The sequence below is a fragment of the Kalmanozyma brasiliensis genome (assembly GCF_000497045.1).
Source record: "Kalmanozyma brasiliensis GHG001 unplaced genomic scaffold PSEUBRA_SCAF12, whole genome shotgun sequence".
Lineage (NCBI taxonomy): Eukaryota > Fungi > Basidiomycota > Ustilaginomycetes > Ustilaginales > Kalmanozyma > Kalmanozyma brasiliensis.
The window spans coordinates 503980-529738 of NW_015961951.1; the positions used below are offsets into that span (position 1 = coordinate 503980).

At 57.6% G+C, this 25759-nt stretch overlaps 11 protein-coding genes across 11 annotated transcripts; 4 read left to right on the forward strand and 7 right to left on the reverse strand.

Moving 5' to 3' along the window:
• Positions 1-134: 134 nt before the first annotated feature.
• On the reverse strand, positions 135-1275 carry PSEUBRA_001218 (Eukaryotic translation initiation factor 3 subunit J; the record flags this gene model as incomplete). The annotated part of the gene is made up of 5 exons (XM_016434499.1): positions 135-508; positions 640-769; positions 853-993; positions 1093-1190; positions 1263-1275. The coding sequence occupies 5 exons, from the start codon at positions 1273-1275 to the stop codon at positions 135-137; spliced, it is 756 nt and encodes a 251-aa protein (XP_016294249.1).
• Positions 1276-1601: 326 nt separating this feature from the next.
• Positions 1602-3779, reverse strand: PSEUBRA_001219 (Histidine kinase-like ATPase, ATP-binding domain protein; the record flags this gene model as incomplete). The annotated part of the gene is made up of 1 exon (XM_016434489.1): positions 1602-3779. One exon carries the CDS (start codon positions 3777-3779, stop codon positions 1602-1604), a length of 2178 nt encoding a protein of 725 aa, XP_016294250.1.
• A 561-nt stretch (positions 3780-4340) lies between these two features.
• On the forward strand, positions 4341-6848 carry PSEUBRA_001220 (F-box domain protein; the record flags this gene model as incomplete). Its single annotated transcript, XM_016434476.2, has 1 exon — positions 4341-6848. One exon carries the CDS (start codon positions 4341-4343, stop codon positions 6846-6848), a length of 2508 nt encoding a protein of 835 aa, XP_016294251.2.
• A 137-nt stretch (positions 6849-6985) lies between these two features.
• On the reverse strand, positions 6986-9004 carry PSEUBRA_001221 (Misato Segment II tubulin-like domain protein; the record flags this gene model as incomplete). The annotated part of the gene is made up of 1 exon (XM_016434484.1): positions 6986-9004. The coding sequence occupies one exon, from the start codon at positions 9002-9004 to the stop codon at positions 6986-6988; it is 2019 nt and encodes a 672-aa protein (XP_016294252.1).
• Positions 9005-9364: 360 nt separating this feature from the next.
• On the forward strand, positions 9365-10740 carry PSEUBRA_001222 (uncharacterized protein; the record flags this gene model as incomplete). The annotated part of the gene is made up of 5 exons (XM_016434479.1): positions 9365-9383; positions 9470-9642; positions 9729-9824; positions 9913-10554; positions 10633-10740. 5 exons carry the CDS (start codon positions 9365-9367, stop codon positions 10738-10740), a joined length of 1038 nt encoding a protein of 345 aa, XP_016294253.1.
• Positions 10741-11013: 273 nt separating this feature from the next.
• On the forward strand, positions 11014-11853 carry PSEUBRA_001223 (Dephospho-CoA kinase; the record flags this gene model as incomplete). Its single annotated transcript, XM_016434482.1, has 1 exon — positions 11014-11853. One exon carries the CDS (start codon positions 11014-11016, stop codon positions 11851-11853), a length of 840 nt encoding a protein of 279 aa, XP_016294254.1.
• Positions 11854-12025: 172 nt separating this feature from the next.
• On the reverse strand, positions 12026-13846 carry PSEUBRA_001224 (Major facilitator superfamily; the record flags this gene model as incomplete). The annotated part of the gene is made up of 1 exon (XM_016434487.1): positions 12026-13846. One exon carries the CDS (start codon positions 13844-13846, stop codon positions 12026-12028), a length of 1821 nt encoding a protein of 606 aa, XP_016294255.1.
• A 1175-nt stretch (positions 13847-15021) lies between these two features.
• PSEUBRA_001225 (uncharacterized protein) lies at positions 15022-16247 on the reverse strand (the record flags this gene model as incomplete). The annotated part of the gene is made up of 2 exons (XM_059464547.1): positions 15022-15536; positions 15731-16247. The coding sequence occupies 2 exons, from the start codon at positions 16245-16247 to the stop codon at positions 15022-15024; spliced, it is 1032 nt and encodes a 343-aa protein (XP_059321127.1).
• A 1256-nt stretch (positions 16248-17503) lies between these two features.
• On the forward strand, positions 17504-19107 carry PSEUBRA_001226 (uncharacterized protein; the record flags this gene model as incomplete). The annotated part of the gene is made up of 5 exons (XM_059464548.1): positions 17504-17587; positions 17684-17735; positions 18420-18504; positions 18590-18651; positions 18764-19107. 5 exons carry the CDS (start codon positions 17504-17506, stop codon positions 19105-19107), a joined length of 627 nt encoding a protein of 208 aa, XP_059321128.1.
• Positions 19108-19663: 556 nt separating this feature from the next.
• PSEUBRA_001227 (Protein kinase domain protein) lies at positions 19664-20782 on the reverse strand (the record flags this gene model as incomplete). The annotated part of the gene is made up of 1 exon (XM_016434506.1): positions 19664-20782. One exon carries the CDS (start codon positions 20780-20782, stop codon positions 19664-19666), a length of 1119 nt encoding a protein of 372 aa, XP_016294256.1.
• A 247-nt stretch (positions 20783-21029) lies between these two features.
• Positions 21030-24365, reverse strand: PSEUBRA_001228 (Protein kinase-like domain protein; the record flags this gene model as incomplete). Its single annotated transcript, XM_016434501.2, has 1 exon — positions 21030-24365. The coding sequence occupies one exon, from the start codon at positions 24363-24365 to the stop codon at positions 21030-21032; it is 3336 nt and encodes a 1111-aa protein (XP_016294257.2).
• Between the last annotated feature and the right edge of the window lie 1394 nt (positions 24366-25759).

Below are 25759 nucleotides of genomic sequence, written 5' to 3' on the forward strand. Positions count from 1 at the left end.
TCAAAGCGTGACACACTGCGCGCGACCGGGTGGATGCGTTTGAATCGGTTTGTAATGCGTTTTTGTAGGGGGTACACTTTTCTGGACGCCGGGACGCCAGGGGTCACATCGACCAGCTGCGCTCGATAGAACGGTTACATGAAGTCCAAATCGTCATCCAGCGCCTCATCGCCGTACGCCCTGGTATCGATGACATTCTTAGCACTGCTGGTTCCGACCGCCTTGGGCTTGGCAGCGGCGACCTTGACCTTCTGCCCACCCAACTTCTTGGCCTCCTTCTCCGCCTTGACTTTTTCCTCCGCATAGGTCTTCAGCATGGTGCTGTTCTTACGAATGTCGACATCGCGCAAGGTGGAGGCGATGAGGCGGTAGATGTGCGGAACGAAGTGCTTGTCGAACCCCGGCTTGGTGGATTGCGATTTGAGGAGCTCGGTGAAGAGCGAGGTGGAGAAGGATTCCCAGTCTTCCTTTGAGGATGGGTTGGCGGTGCGGAGGGCCGAGAGGGCGTCTGTGCGAGCGATACGATCCGAAGAGAGAGTGCGTTGAGATGACAGTTGGAACGGGATCAACCAGAGGGAGAGAGAGTGGTCAGTGATTGTGTGAGAGGGTTTTAAGGGGGGTTACGGAAGGGCAACGTACCATCGCCGATCTTGGCCGTGCCGAGCAAGTTGGCAGCGTTCTCGACATCCGACTTGAGCTGCGCCTCTCGTTCCATTCGACGCTTGGCGATCGGATCCGCGTCCCATTCTTCGCCCGACTCGTCCGACTCCTACGCATCACGCAAGCACAATCAAGAGAAAGGGTCAGTATACAAGAGACCGGCAAATGGTGGTGTGTGTGGATGATACGTACGTCTAGCCCCTGCTCGCGACGCACGCGCTCCTCCTCCTCCTTCTCGGCAATCTTTTGCTTGACGCTCTTCTTCTTGCGCGGTGGCAGCACAGCGGCGGTTTTGGGTGCTTCGGGTTCCGAGTCGTCCTCCTCCCAATCGTCCTGTCATCGTCGAGTCGCGGCGCAATCGAAGCAAAGAGTCAGTATCAGAGCCAAGCATGGCCAGGATCTGGCAGAAGTAAGGCTGGAGAAGGAGCGCACCTTGACCTCATCCTCGACGTCCTCGTCATCAAACTTCTTGCGTCCGGCCGCAGACAGCTTGGGCGGCGGAGCGACCTGCTGTGGCTCGTCGTCGTTTTCTGTTCGCAGTCCCAGGTCGAAATGAGTCAGCGCATGGTGGGAATCGCACAGTGGTGTTGGAAGCTACTCACCCCAGTCGCTCATCTTGTGTATCTTTGTTGGGTGTTGGTGTGATGGTGGAATGATGCGAGAAGATCTGCGCAGAATCGTGGGTCTGCAGCTGAGCGGAAAAAATAAAAATTTGGTGCAGGACCGCGCTCTCACACGCGAGAAGAAAGGGAAAGTGGGCTGGAAATCGCGTGCATCTCAGGTGAAAATCGGCGATTCGAACCAGGCTCAATGGGTCATGCTTCCTAACCAGATGTGGTGGTGTAGAAGTCTATTGAATGGTGTACAAATGCAGTGATGATGACGATGACGATGCGATCCGCGGTGCTCCCATGTGAGCGAACTCCTCTAGTGTAATGCTTCTACTCTTCCTGCAGCGCTTCATACTGGCTCCTCCACTCGGCCAGATCCGCCTTCAGCTTGCGCATCTGCAGCGGCTTGGTGAACCAATCGTCCATGCCGCACTCCATTCCCTTTTGCTGGTGGAAATGATCGCTTAGCGCTGTGACAGCGACGATCTTGAATCCCCTGCGTGCGCGCTCCTCCTCGGTGAGGGTTTCGGCCACATGCTGGCGCATCAGCTGGCACGCCTCGAAACCCATCATGCGCGGCATGTTGATGTCGAGCAGCGTCACCGCCGGCAGGTGCTTCTGGAACTGGGCGACCGCTTCGACGCCATCAACCGCCTCGTGAAACTCGATCTTGGCCTGACGAAGCATGGTGGTGAGGATGCGCATGTTGAGCGGGTTGTCCTCGCAGCAGAGGACGCTGAAGTGGGCTTTTGGTGGCGTCGTGGTTGTTGGTGAAGGCGAGTCTGCGTCGGCCGAACCTGCTTCTGACGGCGCGACTGGAGCTGTGGAGTTGGGCGGTGTGATGCGCGGTTTGGGATGGGGCGCGCGGAGCACCTCGTCTAGTGCGTCTGGAGGCACGATGAGGTCCGCTAGCTTGTGGGGACCTGGAATGGCGGTCGATCCTTCGTCGCTGTTCCTCTTCTCCTGCTCGCTCACGACCGACATGCGGCGTGGTTGGAGGTCGCTGTACTCCTCATCGCCTGTTTCTGCGCGTTTGGCAAGGGGTGTTCCAGCGCCCTCGCGCAAGACCTGCCCCGGTTGATCCGGATCGACAGGTGCCGTGTAACCCAGATGCCCGTGTTCCTTTCGGATCGTCTCGCCAGCTGTTCGTGTCTCTTCCTCCCCATTCTGCTCCGCTAGGCGCAGCAGATTGGCGAAGCATCGCGGCCCGAAGGGTTTGCGTGTCACGAAGGTGGGCCGACGACTGCCGTTCTTGAAGGCAGCATACTCGATCCCGGCATCCTCGTGCGCTTGGAGCACGCCGATCTTGACGGCTGGCTTGGTCTGCGCAAGGATCGCATCGATGCCACCCTCGACTTCGAGACACACCTCCTCGGGGAGGAGCAGAAAGTCGGCATCCTGGATGTGCGACGTGCAATAGAGGTTGCCGAACGTCGCGAGCTGGGCGGAAATGACTTGAGCGAGACGTTGCAGACCGGGACCTTCGAAGCCGTAGAGGTAGATGAGCTGATCGCTCTGCGAGGCCGGGGCAGGGTTGACGATGCGTTCCGGGAGGCTCTGAACGGGAAGTTTGACGGTGACGATGGTACCGCGACCCTTATCGCTCGAAACGTGCATAGCTCCGCCCATGCGCCGCACGATGGACGAGCACAGATTGACCGACAGCCCCGCCCCAGCTTTGAAGTTGTCCGCTTTCACAAATGGCTCGAACAAGCGGTGCGAGAGGAAGTGCTCCGTCATGCCCTCGCCGGAATCCTCGACGACGAGATCGATATAGTGCTGATCCGAGCTTGTCTGGTCTCCAGCGGCGCGGAAGGAGAATTCCTGCTCGTTCCATGGGGATGCCGCTATGGATGGCGAGAGAGATACCTCTACGTAGCCTTCGGTAGTAAATCGGAGGGCGTTGGAGATGAGTTTGTGTGCGAGCTTCTTGACGAGCTGCGTCGAGACGACGGTCTTCCACCCTCGTAAGCTAGTGTCGGTCTGCAAGATGAGCTCTGGTGGTGGTGGTAGCCTGGCGTCGTCTCCGTCCTCTGCGCGGATCTGGCGCACTTGCTCGTTCCATGCTTCGGCAGCGACCGTGTCGAGCAGATCGCCTAGATCGACGGGCTCCTCGGGCTGCACCTCGTGTTCCTCTTCCGCCTCTCGCGCATGGATTGTCTCGGCGGCAAAGTCACGGAAATCATCGAGGACATGCTGCAGCCTTTCGCTCAGCCCGGCGAGGCTCTCGGCTTTGATGAGGAGCGATCTGCGTGCATCTCTATCTTGTATTGGTGCTGCGCGCAGCTCTGTGCGCAGATCCTCGACGAGACCGAGAAGACCATGGACGGGCGTGCGCAGCTCGTGCTGGACCTGCTGTATGAGCTGGATGTGCGCCTGGTCGACGGCGGCACTCATTGTATGGGGAGAGACCTGCTCGCCGAACTCGCCGTGTGAATGCTGAATCGCAGCTTGGTCGGGATCGTCGAGACGCTGCGAGAATGGTATGCGCGGTGATGGGCCGGCCATGCTTGGTGGGGTGTAGTCGCAGGGGATATGGCTCAGAGGTGTCCAGATGCGACCGAGAGCATCGTGAGCAGCTAGCAAGGAGGGACGAGCAAGAACAAGAAGATGAGGTTAGGGTGTTCAGGAACAACGCTGTTGGACCCAAACAATGGAGGCTCGTTGGCCATGTGCCTAGAATTGGGCGACGCCGTGCTTCTGCATGAACGCTTTCCTGCCTCGTCTCGGTTCGATTTTGATGGTTTGACGATGCTCAGCTGCGTGGGAACAAGACGCCGCGGCGGTTGACGATCCGTTTCAAGCCACACACACAGACAGGCACACAGTCTAGAACTTTGCTGCTTCCCCAAGCCTGGAAAGGATCTCACATCTCGATCAAAAATCGACAGTTTGTTACATCGTCACTTCCGCTGCGCTTTCGAAAAAGCGGCCCGACTCAGCTCAGCTTCGGCGTCTCTGCGTGTGGAGGATTGACGGCCAAAGAGGGTCCGTTCCTTGACCGCCTCGCACAAAGCAGCTTCATGCATCTTCCTACCAACTCGCTCGCCATCAGCACTTGGAATCATCATGGAGCAGGAGAACACAGCACCTTCGATACACAGTCGGGAACTGGATCAGCTGGTTGCTGGGGACGACCAGCTTCAGCTCGACTCGGATCCCGCAACGCCGCTAGCTGGCCCAAGCGGAACTCAAACTCCCATGGAAAGTAGCGACGATGCGGCTGCAACTCGAGCTGCGACTCCACAGCGTTCCACGCCCGTAAGCGACGAGCTCGAGCGCTTTCGATCTGAATGGAAGAAGGAAGTGCTATCAAGGGGTCACCCGACGTATGCTCAGCCGTCAACTTCCACCAGTAAGACGGCAAAGGCCCAGAACATCATATCGAGTGCACAGCAGGCATCGTCGCCATCGCAAGCTCCTACCGCAAACCAGCGTGAAGGAGCGTCTTCGACTGCAGAGCTCATCGAGTCACGCAAAAGCTTTGAAGCGCAAAGCGATGACGCTAGAAGCAACGACGAGCTAAATGAGGACAGTCTACTGCATCAGGATGACACCTCGCTGCCCTTCCCCGAAGCAGCCATCTATGCGCCGGCCGCACTCAAGTACTCCAAAGGCGCCCACAAGATGCCGAAACCTGCCGTGCAGCTCCCAGAGAACGATCTTCCGGTCCCTGTCGTTCCTTCCGAGTACCACCCTTTACCTTCATCCTCCTCGACATCACATTCAACGAGCTCGGTAGCCAATGGCGTCTCGCACGCTCTGCGCGATCGCCTTCGTGCATCGGCAAGTGCATCGAGCTCTCCTCCCTGTACCTCCTCAAATATCGCTGCCAGATCTACTCAATCAGAACGACATCACCTTCCCGAAGCGGAAGCATCTGGCTCGACCTCCAATCCTGCACCGCCTCGCGCACCCCGCATCATGGCCACTCCCAACGCTCCCGCTCTTGCAAGCGAAGCCACGCAAACCGGCATGCGTAGCTCAGTCGAGGCGTACGCGCATGCAGTCGAGATGGAGCGAAGCGGTCAGCTGGATCCAGCGCTCGCCTCCTATCGTCGCGCTTTCAAGCTCAACAGCAACGCCGACCGGCTCTACCATCGAGCCCATCTGCTGCTCACTGACCCAGCACTGGCCAACACTTCGTCTCAGCAGAACGACGCTCTCCTATCAAGCCCCGCTATCGCAGACAAAGTACGCAAGGCACTCGACTTTGACGACCACCGCTACGTGGCGATCAAGGAGAGGCAGGCGAAAGAAGCCGAAGCTCGAGCGAGAGGCGAGCCAATAGATGCATCAACCTCGAAAACGGCAGCAGCAGCCGTCGAGGAGCAGGCAGCAGACAAGGCGTCACGGCTACCCGAATCCAGGCCGGATGAGCTGGCAAGACTCTTGGACAACCTGTCGATAGAGGGTGGCGGCGAGAGGGACTTTGGAATGGTCGCATTCGAACCGGAGGACGAAGAGAAGCCGATGCGCATCGCAAGATTACCTGACGAGATCCTGCTGCATATCTTGCGAATGCTCATCGCACCACGAGGACGGAGAGGGGCAAAGGTGGTCAAGCCGAAGCCGACGCCGGAAGAGCAAGCCGCGCTGGATGCTGCTACAGCTGCCTTGACGGGCCGTGGGCAGGTCAAGACCAACTCGGCCAAAGTGGATGCTCAGAAGTCGACCAGACCCAGCAACACCGCTGCTCCCGCTGCTGCCACAAATGGGAGCAAGGCGGATGCCAGCGCTGTCAACGCCGTCAACGGCAAGGAGGCACCTGCCACGACAGCCGACGCTTCAGCGACCGGAGACAAAGCAGACAAGGACAAGCCCGCAGACAGCAGTGTCGTCGTAGCGAGCCGCAGACAGCCCCTCGGCATCGGCGTAGTCCTCGGTGGCACCGACTGGCAATCACTTGAAACGCTCGGACGCACCTGTTGGAAGTTCCGCCTTCTCACCAAGTCGCCCTCTCTCTGGCGCGAGATCGTACGCGAGACCTACTACCCGCCCATCCTCGACCCCACGCTCAGCCTCACCGACCTGTACGAGCGCCACCACTCCGATTGGCGCACCGCCTTTATCAACCAACCTCGCGTTCGGCTCAACGGGTGCTACATCGCTGCGTGCCACTACGCGCGCCCGGGCTTGAGCGAGGACGCGTGGGTGCGCGTCATCCACGTCGTCGAGTTTTATCGGTCCATCCGCTTCCTCCCCGATGGCACAGCGCTGTCGCTGCTCACGACAGATCCGCCCTCGGAGACCGTGCGTCGGCTCGAGCCCGGGTTGAAAGCCAAAGGCTTCTCGAAGGGCCGATGGGAGCTGTTCGAGCAGGGGTTGGACGACGATGACGAGGAAGGCAGGCCGAGAGGACCCAAGGTGGTGGTGGAGGATCTCAGGGACAAGAGCATGCACAAGTACGCTTTCCGCATGGTCTTTGGGCTGAGGAGCACCACGAGAGGCAGATGGAACAAGCTGGATCTGCTCGAGTACTTCAGTGTCAACCTGACCAACGGCGAGGTGCTTCCGCTGCCGCAGAAGCATTCGCGGCCGTTTCACTTTTCCCGCGTCATTGCATATGGCGTGTAGACCAAACGCGGACTCGTGCCGCACATGGCTTTCATCGGAATGGAATCACAGGCGACTCATGTCGACAGAAAGAGTCGAGTAGACTGTGAGCAAGATGCGTGCTGGCATGTGCGATGGTCGTCGATTGAGTGAGTGAGCTACATGTCCCAATCCAGCCCATCCTCCTCCTTCTGATCCACATCGTACTCCTCATCCGTCCCCATCCCGTCATCCTCCTCGCCACTCGCCCCTCCATCATCACCGACACTATACGCATCGATCCAGCCCTCCACCATCTCCCTCATCTCCTTCAACCCATCCCTGGCATCCTCGCCATCCAGCCCGTATGCCGCGAGCGGCAGATGACCCTTCAGCACCTCGCTCAGCGTCTCCCTCGCCTCCTTCAGCCGGTACACGCTCGACGGCGTCGCACTGAGCGACGACAGCACGGGCACATCTTTCGGCCTGTCCACTTTGGCATTCCCCTTATCGGCGCCGGCAGTGATGGCCCTCCCCCCGTCGAGACGAGTAAAGAAGTTCGGAAAGCTCGAGAGCACGTTGTACGACTGCGGGATATAGACTCCTTGTCCAAAGGGCTCGCGGATTTGGGTGAGGAGCGAATCGAGCATCCCCAGGCCCAAGTGGGCGTCGTTCAGGTCGGCGTTTCGTAGGATGGCGGTGTGCGAGAAGGGACGGGAGAGGTTGTACAGTAGCTTCTTGCGGGACTTTCCGCCAGCGGGGAGAGAGGATGGGAGGGACAGGTCGAGCCATGTCGAGAGGACGAGTTGGGTGCCGCGCGCTGCGAGCTCGGATTCGGACTCGAGGGGAGCGCCGCGTTGACGCAGGCGGGAGTCGCGGTCCGCGCCATAGCCGTACGACGCAAGTAGTGCATCTACTGGGTCCGTCGACGATGCCGAGGTTTGCGAGAAGCCGGAAAGAGGTGTCGGATAGGGCAGCGGTAATGCGCCGCCGAGGTGGACGAGCTTTGTATCGCGTCGCCAGTTGAGGCGCGATGTGAGCGAGGAGAGCGTCTCGGAGCGCGACTTGAGGCGTGTTCCCAACGTCGCCGTTTCGAGATGTGCCGAGATGAGCGCAGCTGCATGGTGCATGTCGCCCAGATCGATCCTGCCTAGATAGCGCCTCCATTGCGCGCCGACTTGCGAGTCTGCCTCCCAGCTCGGCACGCTCAACGGCGTCACGACGGTCGAGAACTCCATCAGCTGAACGAGCGACTGCAGGTTGTTCATGCGACGTATCCTCGCCAGCCTGTTCTCCCATGCTGCGTCCCCGCTGGTTTCTTCTGGTATCGAGACAGTGTTCCCCCACGCCGCACCAAAGACCATGTGCGCGACCTTGGGGAATTCGTCCGCGAGGTTCTCGAGATACTTGCTTCCCAACCCGCCAAAAGCGTCCGACGTGTCGATGTTGTATTGGAAACCTTGCAGCAGATCAGCATCCTCTGCGAACCATCGAATGTTGCTATCCATCACTTCTTGTTGTGCTTCAAGTTCGTTAAAGTACCTAGCGCCCTGGGAGAACGTTTCGAATCGTACACGTCCATCGCTGTTCTCCGGTGAAGCCGTCGCGTTGAAGGAACCGGGCATGGGCGCCATCAGCTCCCCTCCGACCGAGACGAGCGATTTGGGATGGTAAAAAGTCCGCGAGTAGTCGGACCAGAATCGATGCGTCCTCCTTGATCTGCGCTGCTTTGGTATCCCGATCTCCGACTCCTCCAATACATCCTCCTCGTCGGACGAGCCAGGATCCAACCCCTGATCCTCCTGCTCGAGCCTCTGCTGGTATCTGCTCGTCCTCACCCTTTCCGCCGCAATCACCTCAGCCTCCCGTCCCCAGCTTTGCAGGCTGTCCAGTGCCACATTGCCCCCCTCTTCAGCAGGAAACGATGCATAGAGCGCATTGAGCTTGCTCAGCGCGCCAAACTCCTGCTCCGTCTCGAAGAGGATCGTTCGTGGACTGTACGTGTCCTGTCCTGTCGGCGACTGGCCCGCTTGAAATGAGACATCGTGGTCGATCAGCGGCTCATCGGGTGGCACATCGGAGGTGGAGCCGGAAGGAAGATCGTAAGTGAAATAGGACTGCTGCTGGTTCCAAAAGTGGGTGGAGATGTGGTTGGAGAAGGAGCCGAAGGAGAGGTGAATGATCTCCTTTTGCGACATGTTGCGGGTGCAGTCGTCGAAAGCGACTGTGGCGGACACTGAGCCTGTGACAATGGGTGTGATGGGAAGATGTGGACCTTCCAGAGCTCTGGAGTCAGGGTCCGAGCAGGGTCAGGAGCAGGATCAAGAAGAATCGAGGAAGGAGCAAGGCGCTGGACCCAAATTTTGGCTCGGATCTCGGACAGAAGGTCTAACAGTCTTGTGGCGGCGGACGGGCCAAGCGCAGCAGCGCAGAAGCAGTGTCGTGCGGGGCCGCGCCGAAACGAAGTTGTGCTGCGCAGTCTTCTTGCTTCTTTCCTTCTGTCCCATCACTTTCATTCTTCGCACACACAACTCGCAACAAGCAGAAGAATCGACAAGATGGGTGATCGTGCAATGCGTAAGTTCTGGGCTGCTCACACGACGGTGGATCGAGGTCTCTTCGAATGTATGCAGCTGAACATCCTTGCTTGTGTTGCCGGACAGTACTCGACATGGGCTTCGCCCAAGAGCGCGTCGACTGGGCGCTTTACACGACCAAGAATGCTGGGCTCCAGCCTGCACTCGACCACTTGGAGGCGAATCAGGACAACGCTGTGCCCACCGACTACAAGTCGGCAGCCCCCGCAGCTGGTTCGAGCTCTGGTGCTGGCCATGACGTGAGTAGCCCTCTTTGCCATGGTAGCTGCTGATATCCGCGAGAAGTAGACCAGCTGACCTGGGTGCTACTTGTGTCTCCAAACAGTACGACGAGGAAGACGAGGCTGCCCTAGCCGACCTGGTCTCGAAAAAGGGTCTGGCGGCTGCTGACGATGCCATCAACAATGTCGGCGAAGCCAAGGTGAGTTGCTGCCGACCAGCCGCCTTGGAATCTTTGCATTGACCCAAAACTAACGCTCTGACTCCTACCTCTTGCGACTTGCCACCAGTCCATCAAATGTACCGACTGCGGCAAGATCTTCAAATCACCCGCCTTTGCCTCGTTCCACGCCGAGAAAGCGGGTCACACCTCGTTCGAAGAGAGCACAGAAGAGATCAAGCCTCTCACCGAAGAAGAGAAAAAGGAGAAACTCGAGGAGCTTCGAACCAAGCTCGCTGCCAAGCGCGCTGCTCAGTCCAAGATCGACGCGGAAGAAAACCGCGCCAACGAAAAGATTCGTCGCAAAGCCGGGCAGGACCTCAGCGAGGTGAAGGAAGAGATGAAGCGCAAGGAGCAGCTCAAGGAGGCGGAGCGAAAGAGGAAGGAGAAGGCAGATGATGCGGCCTTCAAGGCCAAGATCAAGGCTCAAATCGAGGCGGACAAGCGGGAGAGAGCGGCCAAAGCAGCGGCGGACAAGGCCAAAAGGGAAGGTGGTGGTGTGACGGAAGCGGTGCCGGCGGCGCCGAGTGCTGCGGCTTTGGCGGCGAGCGCGGGTGCTCAGGCAAATAAGAGCTCGGCCAACGAGGCGAGGCTGCGAGTGAGGGCGCCGGGTGGGATGTGGATGGGAACCTTGCCCGCAGAGGCGACGTTGGCGGATGTTGCGCAGAAGGTCAAGGCTGAGGGCAAGGATGGCGGTGCTGCACAGCTGAAGGTGAGTTCAGACACTCAGCCTGAAAGAGCTCCATTGGATCATGCGCTGACCTCCTTTACAACTTATTGTCCAACACAGTTCTCGACGAACTTTCCGAGAAAGATCTTCGACGCCAGCGACGCCAGCAAGACACTGCGCGAGCTGGGACTTGTCCCCAATGCCGCGTTGGAGGCGTCGCCCATGTAGTCGTCTCACTCCAAAAGCAGTCTGTAGCGACCAGCGACCAGTCATTCAGATAGACTGCTGTCCCACGCAATCACTGAAGTGCCACCCATTGGAGGTCCGTCTGTCGTCGTCGAGAATGTCGAGCATGGTGAGTGTGAGGCGCTGCGAAAAACGAAAAAATGTTAGATCCAGGACCGGCGCTGTCAATCTGCCGGTCGAACCGAGGCGCCCTAATCGGCACATTCAAACTGCTCGGGCCACCTTCACCCTCACTCTCACCACCATCGTCTCATCATGCTGGTCGTCGGCCTCACAGGCGGCATTGCCTCTGGCAAGTCGACCGCGTCCTATCTCATCTCTTCGCATCCCGCTCGCATCCCAATTATCGACCTGGACGTCCTGGCCCGCGAAGTTGTCGCCCCTGGTCAACCAGCGCTCTCCGCCCTCCGCTCCGCTTTCGGTCCCAGCGTCATCAACACCAATGGCACCCTCAACCGGGCCGAGTTGGGCCGTCTTGCCTTTGCCACGCCCGAAAAAACCAAGATCTTGAACGGCATCACCCACGGTGCGATCCGCAAGCGCATGATCCGCCTCCTCATCGGCTACTGGCTCAAAGGCGAGCGCGTAGTCGTCGTCGACACACCGTTGCTCGTCGAAGCCGGGTTGTGGAAGTGGTGTGGCGAAATGGTGCTTGTCTACTGTCGACGCGAAGATCAGTTGAAACGCATGCTCAAGCGGGACGGCGAGCGGATTGGGTTGACCCCAGAAGACGCAGAACAGAGGTTGAACGCCCAGCTGCCCCTCGACGACAAGCTCGTGTACGCCGATGCAGTGCTTGACAACTCGTCAAATCTCGCAGAGCGCGTGGAGGAGGAAGAACGAGGCGCACCAGAATGGACAAGGCGGCTGGAAAGGGAGACGAGTGTTGCGCTACGGATGCAGGTGGATAGACTGGTGGGGAGGTGGGTGGATAGGTATGGGGGCGTGCGAGGGAGGGTGAGGTGGTTGATGCAGTGGTTGGTGCCGCCCGTGGGACTGATCATGGGTGTATGGAGGGCAATGGCGCGGCAGAGAGCGGTGAAGGGGAGGTTGAGCAGTGGAAGGAAGCCGAGTGTGCCTAGTAGCAAGCTGTGACCGCGAAGGGGCTTGAACCGAGTGAGACGCACCAGGTCGACCTCCCCGAGCATTGTTAGCGCAAACGAGTCGGTGTCAGACACACAACGAGGGCAATGAGGATATGGCAATGGAACGTCTATTTTGCAAAAGTGTGAGAAGAACGTTGATACAAATGAAGCAATCTGGTCCTCTACGAAGTTGCGGAGTAGACATGCGCATACTTGCTATGCCTCCTGAGCACATGTCCGTACCTCTGCAGCCCCCACAGCGGCACGATGAGCACCGTGAAGATGGCGCCCAGCACGCTGCACCCCACGCCGACGCCCAGCTTGGTGAACATGCCATGTCCGAACAGCGGAAAGGCCGCTGCGAACGAGCTCCTGATCAGCGCGTTGGCGGCCAGCACGCTCGCAGCGTACTTGGGATACGACATGGGCAGGTACACCAGCAGACTCTGGAAGAGCAAGAACACGCCGGGCAGCAGCAGAGCCGAAAAGATGATGGGGACGATCCAGTGGATGTCCTCGCGGCTCGTCCAGCCAAAGCCGAAGAGCGAGACGGGCACAAAGAACGAGGCAAAGAGCGCGATGCCAATGCGGTCCTCGGGGATGATGATGCCGCGCTGGGCTTTGGCTAGGAACCGAGGATTGAAGTAGGACTTGAGGTACCACAGGTATCCGAGGAGGGTGAATACGCCGGACACCGCCAGACCCAGGAATGGCAGCCCGCTCTCGCCGAGGTTAAAGCGGTGCGTCTCTGTGAAGACTATGACAAAACTTTCGAAGAAAAGATAGAAGCAAGCGTAGGCCACGCCGAGGTAGATGGAGGTGAAGAAGACGACGGGCTCGATGGAAATGATGAGGGGACGGAGCAGGGATTCCTTTGTGAGGCTGGCGAAGCTGGTAGCGGCCTGATCCAGTTCGCTCTGCGCGCGCAACTGGGCATTTCCGGTGTGCTTCCGGAGCCGCTTAGCGCGCTGCAGAAGCAGGTACCCCTCGAACGTCTCTGGCAGGAACAATGCGAGAACAATGGTCGTCACGCCCGAAAGAATGGTCAGCAGCCACATGGGCCACCTCCAACCCAGGTTCATGGCCGAGAATCCACCAATGACGGGTCCGAGCACGGGTCCGCACACCGCACCGACAGCCCAAATGGCGATGGGGAAAGCGACACCGACGCCGTCGTACATGTCGGAGATGCTCGCACCGCCTGTAGCGAGGGCTGGGGAGCCGAAGAATCCGGTCCAGAAACGCATCGCCATCAACGTGCTGTAGTTAGGCGCGAGTGAGGCGACGATGTTGAAGATGACAAAGATGATCATGCTCGGGATGTAGGTCCAGTTGCGTCCGATGGCGGGGATCTCGCTGAGCGGGCTCAAAAACATCGGACCCACTGCATATCCGAGTACGAAGAGGGAGAGACCGAGCGTAGCTTTCGTCAAGCCGACGTCGAACTCCTCCATCACACCGGGGATCGAGGGCGTATATATGGCCGAGCCGGAGTAGACGCCGAAGGTGAGAAGGCCGATCAGGAAGGTGACAGAGGCTTTCTTGCGAGGAGACCAATTGCGTGGGTTCTCGGGATCATCGTCGCCGTACCAGCCGACGATGATGGTTTCATCGGTCGTGGTTGAGCTGGTCGACTTTTCGGAAGGGGAGGACTCGGTTTTGGACTCGGAGACGACACGTGCGACTGTGTTGGTGCCTTGTGCCTGAGACAGTGCTGCTTCGATGTCGGTACCGGTCACATCGTCCAAGGCGGCGTCGTTATCGATCGTCTTCTTGGGGCATTGCTCGCAGATGGTGGTGGTTTCCGAGTCGAAGGGTTTCTTCTTCTCTGTCGTAGGCGATGGCCTTGCTGAGGAGGAAGCAGCAGCGGTGCTGGACGATGCTGATGCGAGGGATGATGGGACAACAAATCCGGGGCGCTGTTCTGGGCGCGGGAAGATCTTGCCATTCGAGGCTTGGTTGAGCAGGGTTCCCACCCACGATGATGCTACGGCGGAGGTCATTGCGGAAGAGGATGCAGTGTCTCTATTGGTCTCTGTTGCTATTGCTGAGGCGAGATAAGGTTTTATGGCCGATGATTGTTGAGGGGTGCTGACTCGGGTCGAGAGCTGCTCTCTTTATACCCTTTGCGATCTATTTGGAAAAGCTAGACGTCGACGAAGGACCGGATGTACGACCATACGCCATTCGTGTATGTGGAGATGGGTCAACGTCGATGTCTGTTGCGCAGCAGAGATGGTGTGGGACGGAGACAAGCCTGGCGTTGACGTGCTCTCGAGAAGAAAACGCCGACCGTGGAAGACTGAGATGTGCGGCTATGTAGCAGAGGGACAACGTGCTTTGTCCACGGAGAACAAAAGCGAACCAAAAAGATTTGCGCGTGTTTGACGTGACAGCCAAACCCTGCAGCCAAAGGGTTCAGCCGCAATCAAACTTGACCGCGCAAAATCCGAGCAGCCGAGATGAGCGATATGGTGGTCCACGGATTCGGCATCGGAGTTACAACGTCGTATCCGCTTGCACCTCCATGGACGGCGTCGAGGAGGCTCATCTTATCTTCGATGGCGTACTTTTGGAACAAGCGAAGGCTGAAGAAGATCGAGGAAACCTAGCGCGCGCGAGAGGCCGGATATGCATTCTGACAGGCGCGGCGCGAGGCTGAGCTGTCGTCGGGATGAACCCTGCCAAGGCCAGATGGAGGCTGAGCTTGTGCAGATGGTCGGGATGCTAATCGGATGCTATCACGTGTGAGCGCATTCTCCGACAATAGATCCACGGACAAGCGTTGAATGACGAGATCTGTGGTAGGTTTGAGCGACCGGCAATCCACCCTTTGTGGCAAACGCGGTTATGGAAAAGCGTAGATCGATGGCGTGCCGTGGTGATAAGCAAATGCGCCAAAAATCCTTGCTCTCTCAAAATCAGGGTTCAGCGACGCTCCTTCTGCAGACACGCCAACGGTCATCTCCACGGGAAACCCACGCCATTTCTTTCAAAACCCGATTGTCAGATCGAACAGACGAGAAATCGGCCGTGCTTCATCTTCGACGACGACTGGCTTGGCCTCTAGCAATGCCAGCATGCCGATCTAGTAGCATTCACACGTCGCTGCTCATAGTAGAATGGTGAAAATAGATTGCAGCTCGAGCTGTGATGCAGATGGTGTCATCGCGCTAAGCTAGGCAATCGTATTTGTTGTGCCCTTCCCTTCAATCCTATCGTTGGTTGATGCCTGAGTGACTCGATTGGCCTCGGCAGCGAGCCACATCTCGTAAGACTCTCGAGCACTGATCTCGCGCACCACCTCGACTCGCTCGGGAAACGATTCGATCACCTGGCCAGGCTCCTGCGGAGAGCCGCCGAGAATGATGTGCCCGTCAGACAGCAGGTATCGGTAGCCTTTGACCACAGGTCTTTTGGTCGGGTCTTCGGTCGGATACTCGTAAGTTCCTTCGATCCAGCGACGAACGTCCTCGGCTATCTTGGCGTCACGTGCGGCGATGGCAGCGTCGGACCTTCGCATGACTTCCTCATCGCTGATCTCGCGCACCTGATCGCTCTTTGGGTCCTTGAGCCACCAATCTTTTGTGGGATCGTCCACGCTATGCTGATGGACGCTGACCTGTCTGCCGTCGGCGTAAAGATAGTTCTTATACACCGGATGGCCTTCGATTAGCGGCTTAGGAGGGGCTTCTGTGGTATGGTCGCGCGAGACGAACGACACAGTCGATCACGGCGTGCATCGAAGTCGTAGACGCGATGTCAATCGCGTCAGTGAGCACAAGAGGGTGTGGAAGCGTCAGAGTCCCGTCTCATCACTTAGAATTAGGATCGAAACCCTACAGTCTGTGGACCGTGAGCTGAAAGCAGCAACAGCGTAAACTTACCAATGGTTCCGCCCGCTTCGATCCATGCGCGCTTCTCGGCGACATAAACAGAGTCCGTGTCGTTATCGTACGCGTCATCGTCGTCGTCCCAGTAGTTGTTGATGCCACGCTCGTCGATGTGAAGGAGGTATGCAGTGATGAGAACTTCCTCTGGTCCTTCTCGCGCTGTGCCTTCGATCCTGAGAGGCGATCCTGGCTTGTCAAAGAAATCCCAATGGATGGCGGGCATGAGCACCTTGCCATCCTCGTGCGACTTGTCGTCAGCGATGGCAAAAGTGAGGCTGGTGAATGGCGACTCCTCGCGAGTGAAGTTGGGAACGACGTGGCGCCTCGCAATCTGCAGGGGCGTCCAACCTACAAAGTCGCCTTCGATGGGAACAAGTTCGGACTCTTCCGGCACTTCAAAGGGTGGATCCAAAGCGTCCTTGCAGAACTTCTCGGTCCACGAAGGAGGAAATGGCTTGGTAGACGTGCAGAACAGGGGAACCTTCGGTGCTACCTTTCGAGGAGGAGCCATGCCGACGACAGAGGGACTTAGCTAATGCGTAAAATGTGAGATCTGTCGAGCGGCCAAGTGATACGTTTGGTAGTTGTGCTTAAGAAGGAAAGAGGCGAGAGCGAGGTACAAAAGAGACTTCGCATTCCGTAGATAGTGGCAACCGCCAGCGCGCAACGTACCGTACATGGAAACGCACCGGCCAGGACTTTGCAAAGCTGCCTCATTCGGCGCACGCGTTCCCATCGCGAGCAGTCGACGGAGTCGCGGCAACCGAGCCTTTTATAACTTCATGAGAAGGCGGTGTCGGTCCCACCTTCGCTTCATCATAACTTGAAAGTCGCCGGTAGACGGGTTGGGATTCACAAGATACTGGGACCGTCCGGCTTTGACCGTGCGGCGCATCCATGTTTCGCACAAAGGCATGCCGAGTCGCTACACTGCTTCTAGGTGGCAAAAGTGCCATTGATCCGTCCTGTCGGCGCGTGATGTAAACGATTTTTGGAGCGTCTGCGATTGGTATTCCATGTTCAACGATATCATGCATGCGCCCAAACGCACTGACCACGAGATCATCAAGTTGCCCAGAAGACAGTCTCTCCGACCGACAAGGACCGAGCCGCGGCACCCTTGATTCCATTGTATAGCCCGCTGTCTCAGGAACCCATCCTCGCGCCCGCCAAAGTAGTGGGCTGCCGGTCCGCTCAGCAATGATTGAAATCGACATTTGCGCAGCATTGACTTTCGACCTCGAATATGCGGCATCCCTGTGGTACTTCATGCTTCAGAGAAAGTTCATCGACGGATGTTGCGCCTGTTCACGAAACTTCTGTCGGTTTCGTATTGATGCATCCTCCCCTAAGCGAAATAAAGGCGTCAACATGCGTTGCTCAATATGTGAGACTTGACAGTTCTGTATACACTGCTTTGACAATCACATCGGGATTCTCCGTTCCCTTGTGGGTGCGGCAATGGAGCCTCTACAATGCAGCATGCAATGCAGCATCGTCAAGGTCGAATGACGAGGTCGAGTGACTAGGTTGTCTGCAGCGTCTTGTATGCAGTGGCAGCATCCGATTCCGACCGTTCTTGGCGGGGACTGCCCTTTGAGTGGCTCGCTTCCTTTGTGGCTCCATCTGGGCGCAAGCGCATCTTATAAGAAGGGCTCTGTTCCTCTTGTGCTCTTCGGAAGACTGTCATCTTACACCAGTCCTTCGATCTGCCTTCACCCCGACACGCTTCACTTTCATTCTTGTCGCCCAACTCTTGGCTTGATCATGACGATCTTCTTCCTAATCTGCCTCTTGGCAGCACTCTTCCCAGCTTGGATCGACGCCGTCCAGGTAGAAGACTTCGAATTGGTAAGCGTCCACAAACGAGCGATCGGCCTCATGCAAGCCTGATCGTCTTGTCATTCAGACAGACCAACTGACCGTCTCACTTGTTTTGGAGCACAGAAATGCCAGCCCTTCACCGGATCTGGCGGAATACAGCGTGGCGGCGCTCTGGGTACGTTGTGGCAGCTCGCTTACATGCTCCCGTTATTCAAGAACCGTTTTCGCTTCGCACTACTGACGATATCCTCAGACGCTCTGCATGCTATACATACGTTTCGCATCCGTTCACTTTGCACGTACAGGTCCATGCGATAACTTCTGTTACGCCTTTTTCTCAGGCCAGCAGCCCGAGCAGTTGAAGTACATCGGGGATCGCGATCAGGACAGAGGCTGCACGTGGGTTCTGCGTTCAGAATTATCATAGCAGGAGAATCTGCTAGTCTTGCAATTTTGATGTCTTGAGCTGACACTGGGCTTTTCTTGTTGTCGACAGGATCGATCCTTGCAAGGGCCGAAACAGGAAGGAGAAGTATGCAAAGTTTGGGACATCTTGCGATGAATATCCCATGGCGAGGTGCGGTAAGTAGGTTCACACGAGATGGCACGTTCGATCGGATGCAGGATCTCACGCTGGGATATCTGCTCAATCACCATGATGCTTGATCATCCTCTCGTGTTACCATGCTCTCTCATCATATCGCATGTGTAGAGAGAGGTTGGCGCCACTTCAGGGCGCTTCGCTGCGTTCCTTGGGTCGAAAATCAAAGTAGGTACTCATAGTTGATGACAAGCAACCTACAACAGTCTCAAGACAGCTAAAGCTTCCGTGTTGACTTCTTCTCTCCACGCTCGATAGGACAAGGTGGTCAATTCGGTTCCTGGGTCAAAAGGAGCGGCGCCAAACGGGGCGACACTTTCGGTATGACGGCGAGGTGGGACAAGTAAGTTACGGGCTGGCTCGTTCCGTGTTCAGACTCATGACGTTCCTAGCTTATGCGTTATGTCTTTGCCGCTCCTACCATGCAGAAATTTCCCGAACGCTCCATTCTATTGTGTGAATGACGTGAAAGTCACCAACAATCCGGACGGTAAGCATTGTTATCAGTGGCATCGTTCATGCCTCGGCATAAGCATTCTTCGTCGATCACGTGCCTAAATCTTCAACTCCTCTGTTGTGCCTCTGCATGCAACCGCTCATAGAATCCAACTTCGTCTGGAGGAACGGAGATTTCGAGACGGCTTACCTCGGCATTGGTGCCGAAAACAGTCGAATGCCAGAGCGCAAGTTTCAGCATTATCTCCTATCGAACGATCACATAGCACTGGTCTTGGGAGACCGGGAGTACAACGCAACCTTTCAATCGGAAGACTCCGCAGAGCCGTTCCATGTCGTCCGCAAGCTCAGTCCGGCAGAGGTCCAGCAGATGGCCGACGAAGCCAATCAACGAGCGGCAGTCGAAGCTTCACAGCGTCCCGAACGGTCACACGCGGACCGTCTGGCTGCCTCCTTTGTCGAATACGACGACGACGAAATTGTCTTGTAAAGACGACTGCATTCCGCGTCTACCTACAGTATGCCGTGTTCACCCGTCTCCTTTGACGGCAAAGCAACACTCCGCAGCCCATCGAGAACGCTCCCCCGCCGGTTGTAGTGGCCCTTCTTCTTCGTGTCGACGTCGTGGTACATCATCGTGACACGCGTCGTCCTTCCCCTTCCCTCCCTTCGTTTCACTTTCCCTCCGTGGTGACCGCCAAGTGACCCTATTCGCGCTCACCTCGATTCACTCCCAACATCAAGACTCGGCCAGAAAACAACTTCCGCTTAGCAGAACTTGCTCCTCACGCTGTCGCAGCTCATGTGCGGTCAATGTCAGAATCAATTTCGCCGGTGATTTAGCTTGTGTGTTGTTCATGTGTGGTGCTTGCATGTCGGTGTTCGACGGGTGAAACGATGTTCCAAGTCATTCACCAATCAAGAATCTTTCCATGTGCCCAGCTCCTGCTCTTGTTTCTGCGATGTTTGGAACGCAAACAAGCGTTGAAGACTGCTAAATGTAAGGGTACAAATACATGATGCGAAGAAGGACCGATCCTCAACCGTTACTCGAACGCCAGCTTCCTTGCCAACCTTTTCCTCTCCTCGATCTCCTTCGCGTCAAGCGGTCGCTTATTCCCACCATTCCCGCGAACTTGCTGCTTCTCGCGCGCCTCGTTCTTCTCCTTGCTATCCGAGAGCAGCGGATGCGATGCCGGGTCGTCTGGATCCAACGCCTTTGTCGGATGCCTCGGAAGCTGCTTGAACGATGTCGGTGGTGGGCTCTGCTTGAAGTACTGATGGTGCAAGGCTTGATTGGCGCTGAGCCTCTTGAGTGGATCGAATAGGAGGGTGCGTTGCAAGAAGTCCAGTGCTTCCGGGCTTGCTGCGAGAAAGAGGTCGGCGAGGTTGCTCTTCGGGTGTTGCTCGAACGCCTTGTAGTCCGGCAGACTCTTGTGGCATGGCCAGTCCTTCTCGCTCGGTGTGCCTAGGGCTTTGAAGATCGTATTGAGCTGTTCGGCGTCAGACTCGCCTGGCAGGTAGGGTACGCGCAGCATGAGCTCGGCGAAGATGCATCCTACGCTCCACATGTCCACCCCTGAAGAGTAGGCGCGGGAGCCTAGCAGCAGCTCCGGTGGACGGTACCACCGGGTCACCACCTGATGCGTCATCCGCGCCCCTGGATCGCCGTGTTCACGGGCAAGACCGAAATCGGCAATCTTCAACTCACCCGACGGCGAGATGAGCAAGTTGTTCGGCTTGAGATCGCGATGCAGCACCCAGTGACGGTGACAGTATTCCATGCCACGACAGAGCATCGCCATCCAGCCCTTGATGTCGGCTTGCGTAAAGATGAGCGTCTTGTCCTTGATGAGCGCTTCCAGGTTCGTATCGAGGAACTCGAGCACCAGGTTGAGTGACGGAGAGGCGGAGCCCGAGGAGAAGACATCCACCATCTTGATCACGTTCGGATGATCTAGCTCTTTGAGGAATTTGACCTCGCGGATGGCGGTCACGTCCATGCCATTCTCGTTGGAGACGATCTTGATCTTCTTGATGGCGACCTTTTGGTTGGTCTTGATGTTGCGTGCGAGGAAGACCGAGGCGTACGTTCCTTCACCGACCTTTTCGATTTTGGCGTAGAGGTTGCGAACCGCGAGGTTTTGCGCCGCCGCGGAGTCCATCGTGGGCGAGTGTGGAGAGGGTGGCCACTCAGTGTGGTCCTCGATAGCGTGGTGCGGTGGACCGAGCGACCAATACCCTCGTTCCAAGATGAGGAGCTGGTGGTGTAAGGCAAAGATTCTCTCAAAGATGCTCAGTCGAACGAATGTGGAGCATGCACGCCTCAGATCAACACTTCCGAATTCCGGAATCAGAACGCTTTGATTCCTCGACTTATGAAATTGATTCCTTGCTGATGTGAACACTGCCTCAGATAGCGTCGATGCCAAGCTCCTTGAGCTGTTGAAACTCCTGCTGGAACAGCTCGATGCGGCCAAGCGCATAGCGCAGATAGTCGAAGCTCTCGGCGCACGCGGCCGAGGGGACGAGCTTGGTGCTGACATCCGAAAGCACGGTTTCTTCGACCGGCTGACCCTCTGCTTCGGCCTTGGCTCGGGTGAGCACGGATTCGAGCTCTTCTCGTGCGAACACGATGCCCCACAGGCCCCAGACGGCATGCGTTGCTGGACTCCAGAGATGGACCTCGCGCTCGAGACGGTCCACTTCCTTCTCGATGCTCGCGTCCAGAGAGGCGAGCGCCAGCACTTGAGGCGATGCCGAGCCTTCCAAAGAAGGCGAAGCGATGCCGAGGCAGCTCGCGGGTGTGCCAGGAGCAGATGGGGGCACAGCTCGCGCCACAGCTGAAGGAGGCGCCTGCCACGAAGAAGAGGAGATCGATTCGATGCTGCCTTTCCTTCCCAAGACCCTGCTCTGCATGCTTTCGCTGTCGTTGGACGACAGACTCGACAAAGAGCCTCTTCGCAATGTTGAAGACGCGTTCGAGCTGTTCTGCGACACGGTCGGTCGCTTCCGTTCGCCCAATGACTTTTCCAGCGCTGCGACTTGGGCTGCGCCCGTTCCAGGGGTGACCGGCGCACTCGGCCTCTCTACCGTGATGGGTCCCTTCATCTCCGTGTCTGCCGACGGATACTGGAGCGTGGTGACGGGGGGAGGCAGCGAGATGTCGCCGGGAACGTCAGAACTGACAGGTCCGCCCTTAGACGCACGACCACCCATGCGAAGGAGTCGACCTTGCTCCACATATGCGCGGAGCCACTTGCGGCGCTGCTGCTCATCCGGATAGCTGCCGTGGTGCGTGAGGGACCAGGAGAGCGTCTCGTGGTGATAGTCTGCACGCCATTCCTGGAAGTGGTTGGCAATGTCATAGCCGCGCGGATTGGGACTGGCGTACTCGAAGTCGATGACGACAATGCGGTGGTGGAGCGGCGGCGGCTTCTTGAAGTTGACACGACTGCGGCTCTTGGATCGTGCGAAGACGGGACTCTGCGAGCCTGGAATTGACGCGGTGCTCTCGCGTCTGCTGTCGTGCGACGATAGACGGGGCATGCCGGCTGGAATGGAGGGCGTTTCCACGGAGGGAGACTTGGCATCTCGCAATCTCTGCTCTGGTTGCGTGGAACGTGATGCGGCGGGCGCGTTGAAATGCTTGATGGCGAGCAAGTTACCGTACTGAGCGTCGTTGTGCGCAAAAACACGTCGGGAAGGCCCCTCTCGGCGTTCCCACTTTCTGACGAATCGTTTGAAATCCTCAACGTCGCGGTACAATGACACGAAGTCAAGGGCGCGGATGGCACGAAGCGAGTTGCGAAGATTACCAGGCGTGGGGCCGATGTTTGCCGTCGAAAGCGCATTTGGGTCGGCTTGCAATTCCTGGCGGATGGATGGATGATCCGAGAAGCACATGGCGATTGCCTTGGCGCCGCTCTCCGTCTTTGCGAAGCGATCGACCAGCTCGATCACTTTGGCTGCTTCGCGCAACCATCTCTTGAGTCGACGCCACACGCCGGGGTAAGGGCCTCGCGAGGAGGACTGCTTGTGCGAAGATCGTCCCTGCGGTCCCAATGCGAGCGGGCTCATGGGACCGTTGGTGACGGGTGGGAAGTACGAGTTGGGGGTATCGGTGCCTGATGAGCCGGACAGGGATGGGCTGGTGACACCTGTCATGGCTGGGCTGTCACCAAAGAAGCTGGATTGCGAGTTGTAGCTGGTGGCGAGCGAGTCGAGCGAGACGGCCGAGCTGTTGCGGTGCGAGAATGCGTAGCCTCGGTAGCTATCCATGCTGCCGGCCAGGGAAGGCTCATTGGGCCCCATCGGCGCGGGGCTCTCGCGCATCAGACCGCGGTTATCGAGGCCGTATGCATGAGGCGAGGCGACGTCTTTGTCTGGTAGGCCTGACGGGAAGCGCTGACGAGTCGTTTTGCGACGAGGACGATGCGAGCAGGCCATGATGTGGTTCTCGATACCTCGTCCAAAGCCCTTCTGACTGGGCCCACGCAGATTGCCCTGCTCGAGCACGGTTTGCATGACCTCAAGGGGGACCGAGTGGAGCTCGTTCATTCGTCGCGCTACCCAGTGTGCGCGACCCTCGCGGCCCTTGACGACGAGACTGCCAGCTGGAAGCATGTACGCCTCGCGATCGCCAAAGTCGCGCATGCCGTCCTTGTTGATGGGGTCGCAGTCGTAAAACTCTTCGACGCGGCCGTTGGCAAAAGTGCCGAGGATGTGTGGGCCGATCTCGTAGAGGCTCGACAGCGTATGGAGGATGAGCAGCTCGGCGCGTCGAGAAAGAAGCGCTTCTGAGCTGGCGCCATAGACACGAAGCAGGACGGTCGGAGGTAGAGCCGCGATGCTGCGAGCAGTGTCGGGTGGCTGATAACTTGCAAAGAAGACGGCGTTGGTGAGAGCGCCGCTGATGCGCTTCAACTTGACTTGACTAGGGTCGAGAGGCGACACTGAAGCGTCGACTGTCTCCTCTGTCCAGCCAAAGAGGCGCAGCTGTTGGGAAAAGAGCTCGAGCACCTTTGCGCGAAACTGCTCAGTGTCGGCTTGACGTGCGTCGAGACGCCAACCTCTCGCAGCTGGAATCCCGTCGGCATGCATGTCCTCTTCGTCGACGTCAGTCGCATCGAAGCCATCAGCTTCGGCGTCCACTTCAGCATCGCGCTCGACTTGCTCTTCCTCCGAATCTGATGGGAGTCGCTTTTCCTCGAGGCTGTCTGGGACATCTGCGAACGGAGATGCGTCGTGTGAAGGCGATGCCGAACCCTCTGGAGTGTGTTGCTGTGGCGAAAAGCTGCGATAGAGAGAAGAGAATGCCGATAGGTTGGCACCGGTGGGCGACGAGGATGATGCGCGGGAGGTTTGCTTGAGTGCTTTGGTCGATGAAGACTGCGAAGCTACGGGAGTGGCGGCACCACTTGGGATGCCTGATTGGCGAGGATCGAGGTCGGCATTGGTGAGACCATGTGCGAAAAGATGACGGTCTCGCGGCGCGATGGCTCCATCTGCGAGTTGGTATTGCGGCTCATCTATCGCCTCGAGAGACAATGAAGCGAGGTCTGGGTCCTGCTCGTGATCGGAGTAGTCGTCGGCGCTCGAGGTGGAGGAGTACGAGTACGCTGAGAGAGCAGGAGAGGGTGACGGCGAGGGAGAGCGCAGCGGATCGAAGGCGGGTGATGCGGCCTCGGTCTCGTTGAATCGAAACCTTTCCGCAGCAGGGCGATAGCCGCCTTGCTGGTGCTGCATTGCAAGTGCGCGAACTCTCTGCCAAGTCACGGCTTTCCCAGTCTCGATGATTCACGAATGTGATCCAGAACTGCCGATGCAGATGTGATGAGATTGTGTTCGAGGGTTTACTTTGTGCTGATCATGCTGACTTTGAGGGGTCGTCACCTGCTGCACTTGTGCCGAGCGTTACGACGCTGTCGGAGCGATTGCGAAAGGGCGGCTGGGTTCCGAACGAGGATGACTCGCTCTTCGTCGGCGAGATTGCTGCCGAAGCTCGCAATTGCACGGAGAGGATCCGAAGCAGGGAAACGTGATCGGGGCAAGAAGAGGGGCGGAAGGAGCCCTTATTCAGTCGTCTCGTTGGTGGTGCGATCAAGCTTAGGAGGGCTGGATATAGGTTTGACGTGGATGAAGTGATAGAGGGATAGAAGAAAGGCTCCAATGTCGAATCGGTGGTCACATCTCCAATCACACGCACACACCCTGAATCATGAACGTGAGTGCCTGCCTGCTCTCTCTCCCTTGGGGCACGCTCGTCCATCATCAAAATCCACCTTCTTCCGCCCGGCCCTCGCCAGCCAAGAGAAGCTGTGACGTTTTCTTTCTCTCTCGCCTCTCTCGCTCTGTCCTTTTTTTTTGGCGCTCCCCCAAGATGACGGTCTCACACGTCTTAATAAAAATTCGCCGGTTCTTCCGAAGGGGCACGCCAACCGAAAGAACAGCTTGGACAGGGTCCTGTGGTGCTCTGCTCATGTCTGCACAACGTGATGGACCGGCTCGACTCTTGTTGCAGTTTGTGAAGCTAGCAGAAGACTCTTTACTGGTGTCACACTTGCCAAGTCAGAGGTCGACCGGGACTCGATACGATCGCTGACTGATGTCGGACGTTGATAAAGCTGGTGGGCTGTATCTCTTGCTTTCAAACGCACAGCTTATCTGCCAGGGCGGGCGCGTGTGTGTTGGTCTGCATTTCGGATCAAGCTTCGGTCGAGAAAAGGCGCGTTGGCAGCAAGCCAAAGACAGACGCAGAGCTCAAGCTCGAAGGCTCGAGATGCTGTCCAAGGCTCTGGCCCGCAAGAGGAAAAGAGACGAACATAAACGACGTGCGTGGGATCGAAATGGCAAATTCCGCCCCGAAGAAGCTTCGGCTCGAATCCGACAAGCTCGAATTTGAGCTGCCTTGCGTATGAAGCGGAAGCGAGCAGACGTGGGACGTGCAAACGAGGTAGAGAGAGGGAAGACTCTGAGCTGAGGGAGGAGGGAAGAGAGCTTGTGTGACAGCACAAAGACAAGCAGATCATGTTGGCCCTCTCGTCGCGTTTGGACGGATGGACCCTCGTCGGCTAAACTGAGCTCAGTCCACCTTGCTTCTTCTTCTTCCTCTCCTCGTCGCCATCTTCCATTCTCTCCTT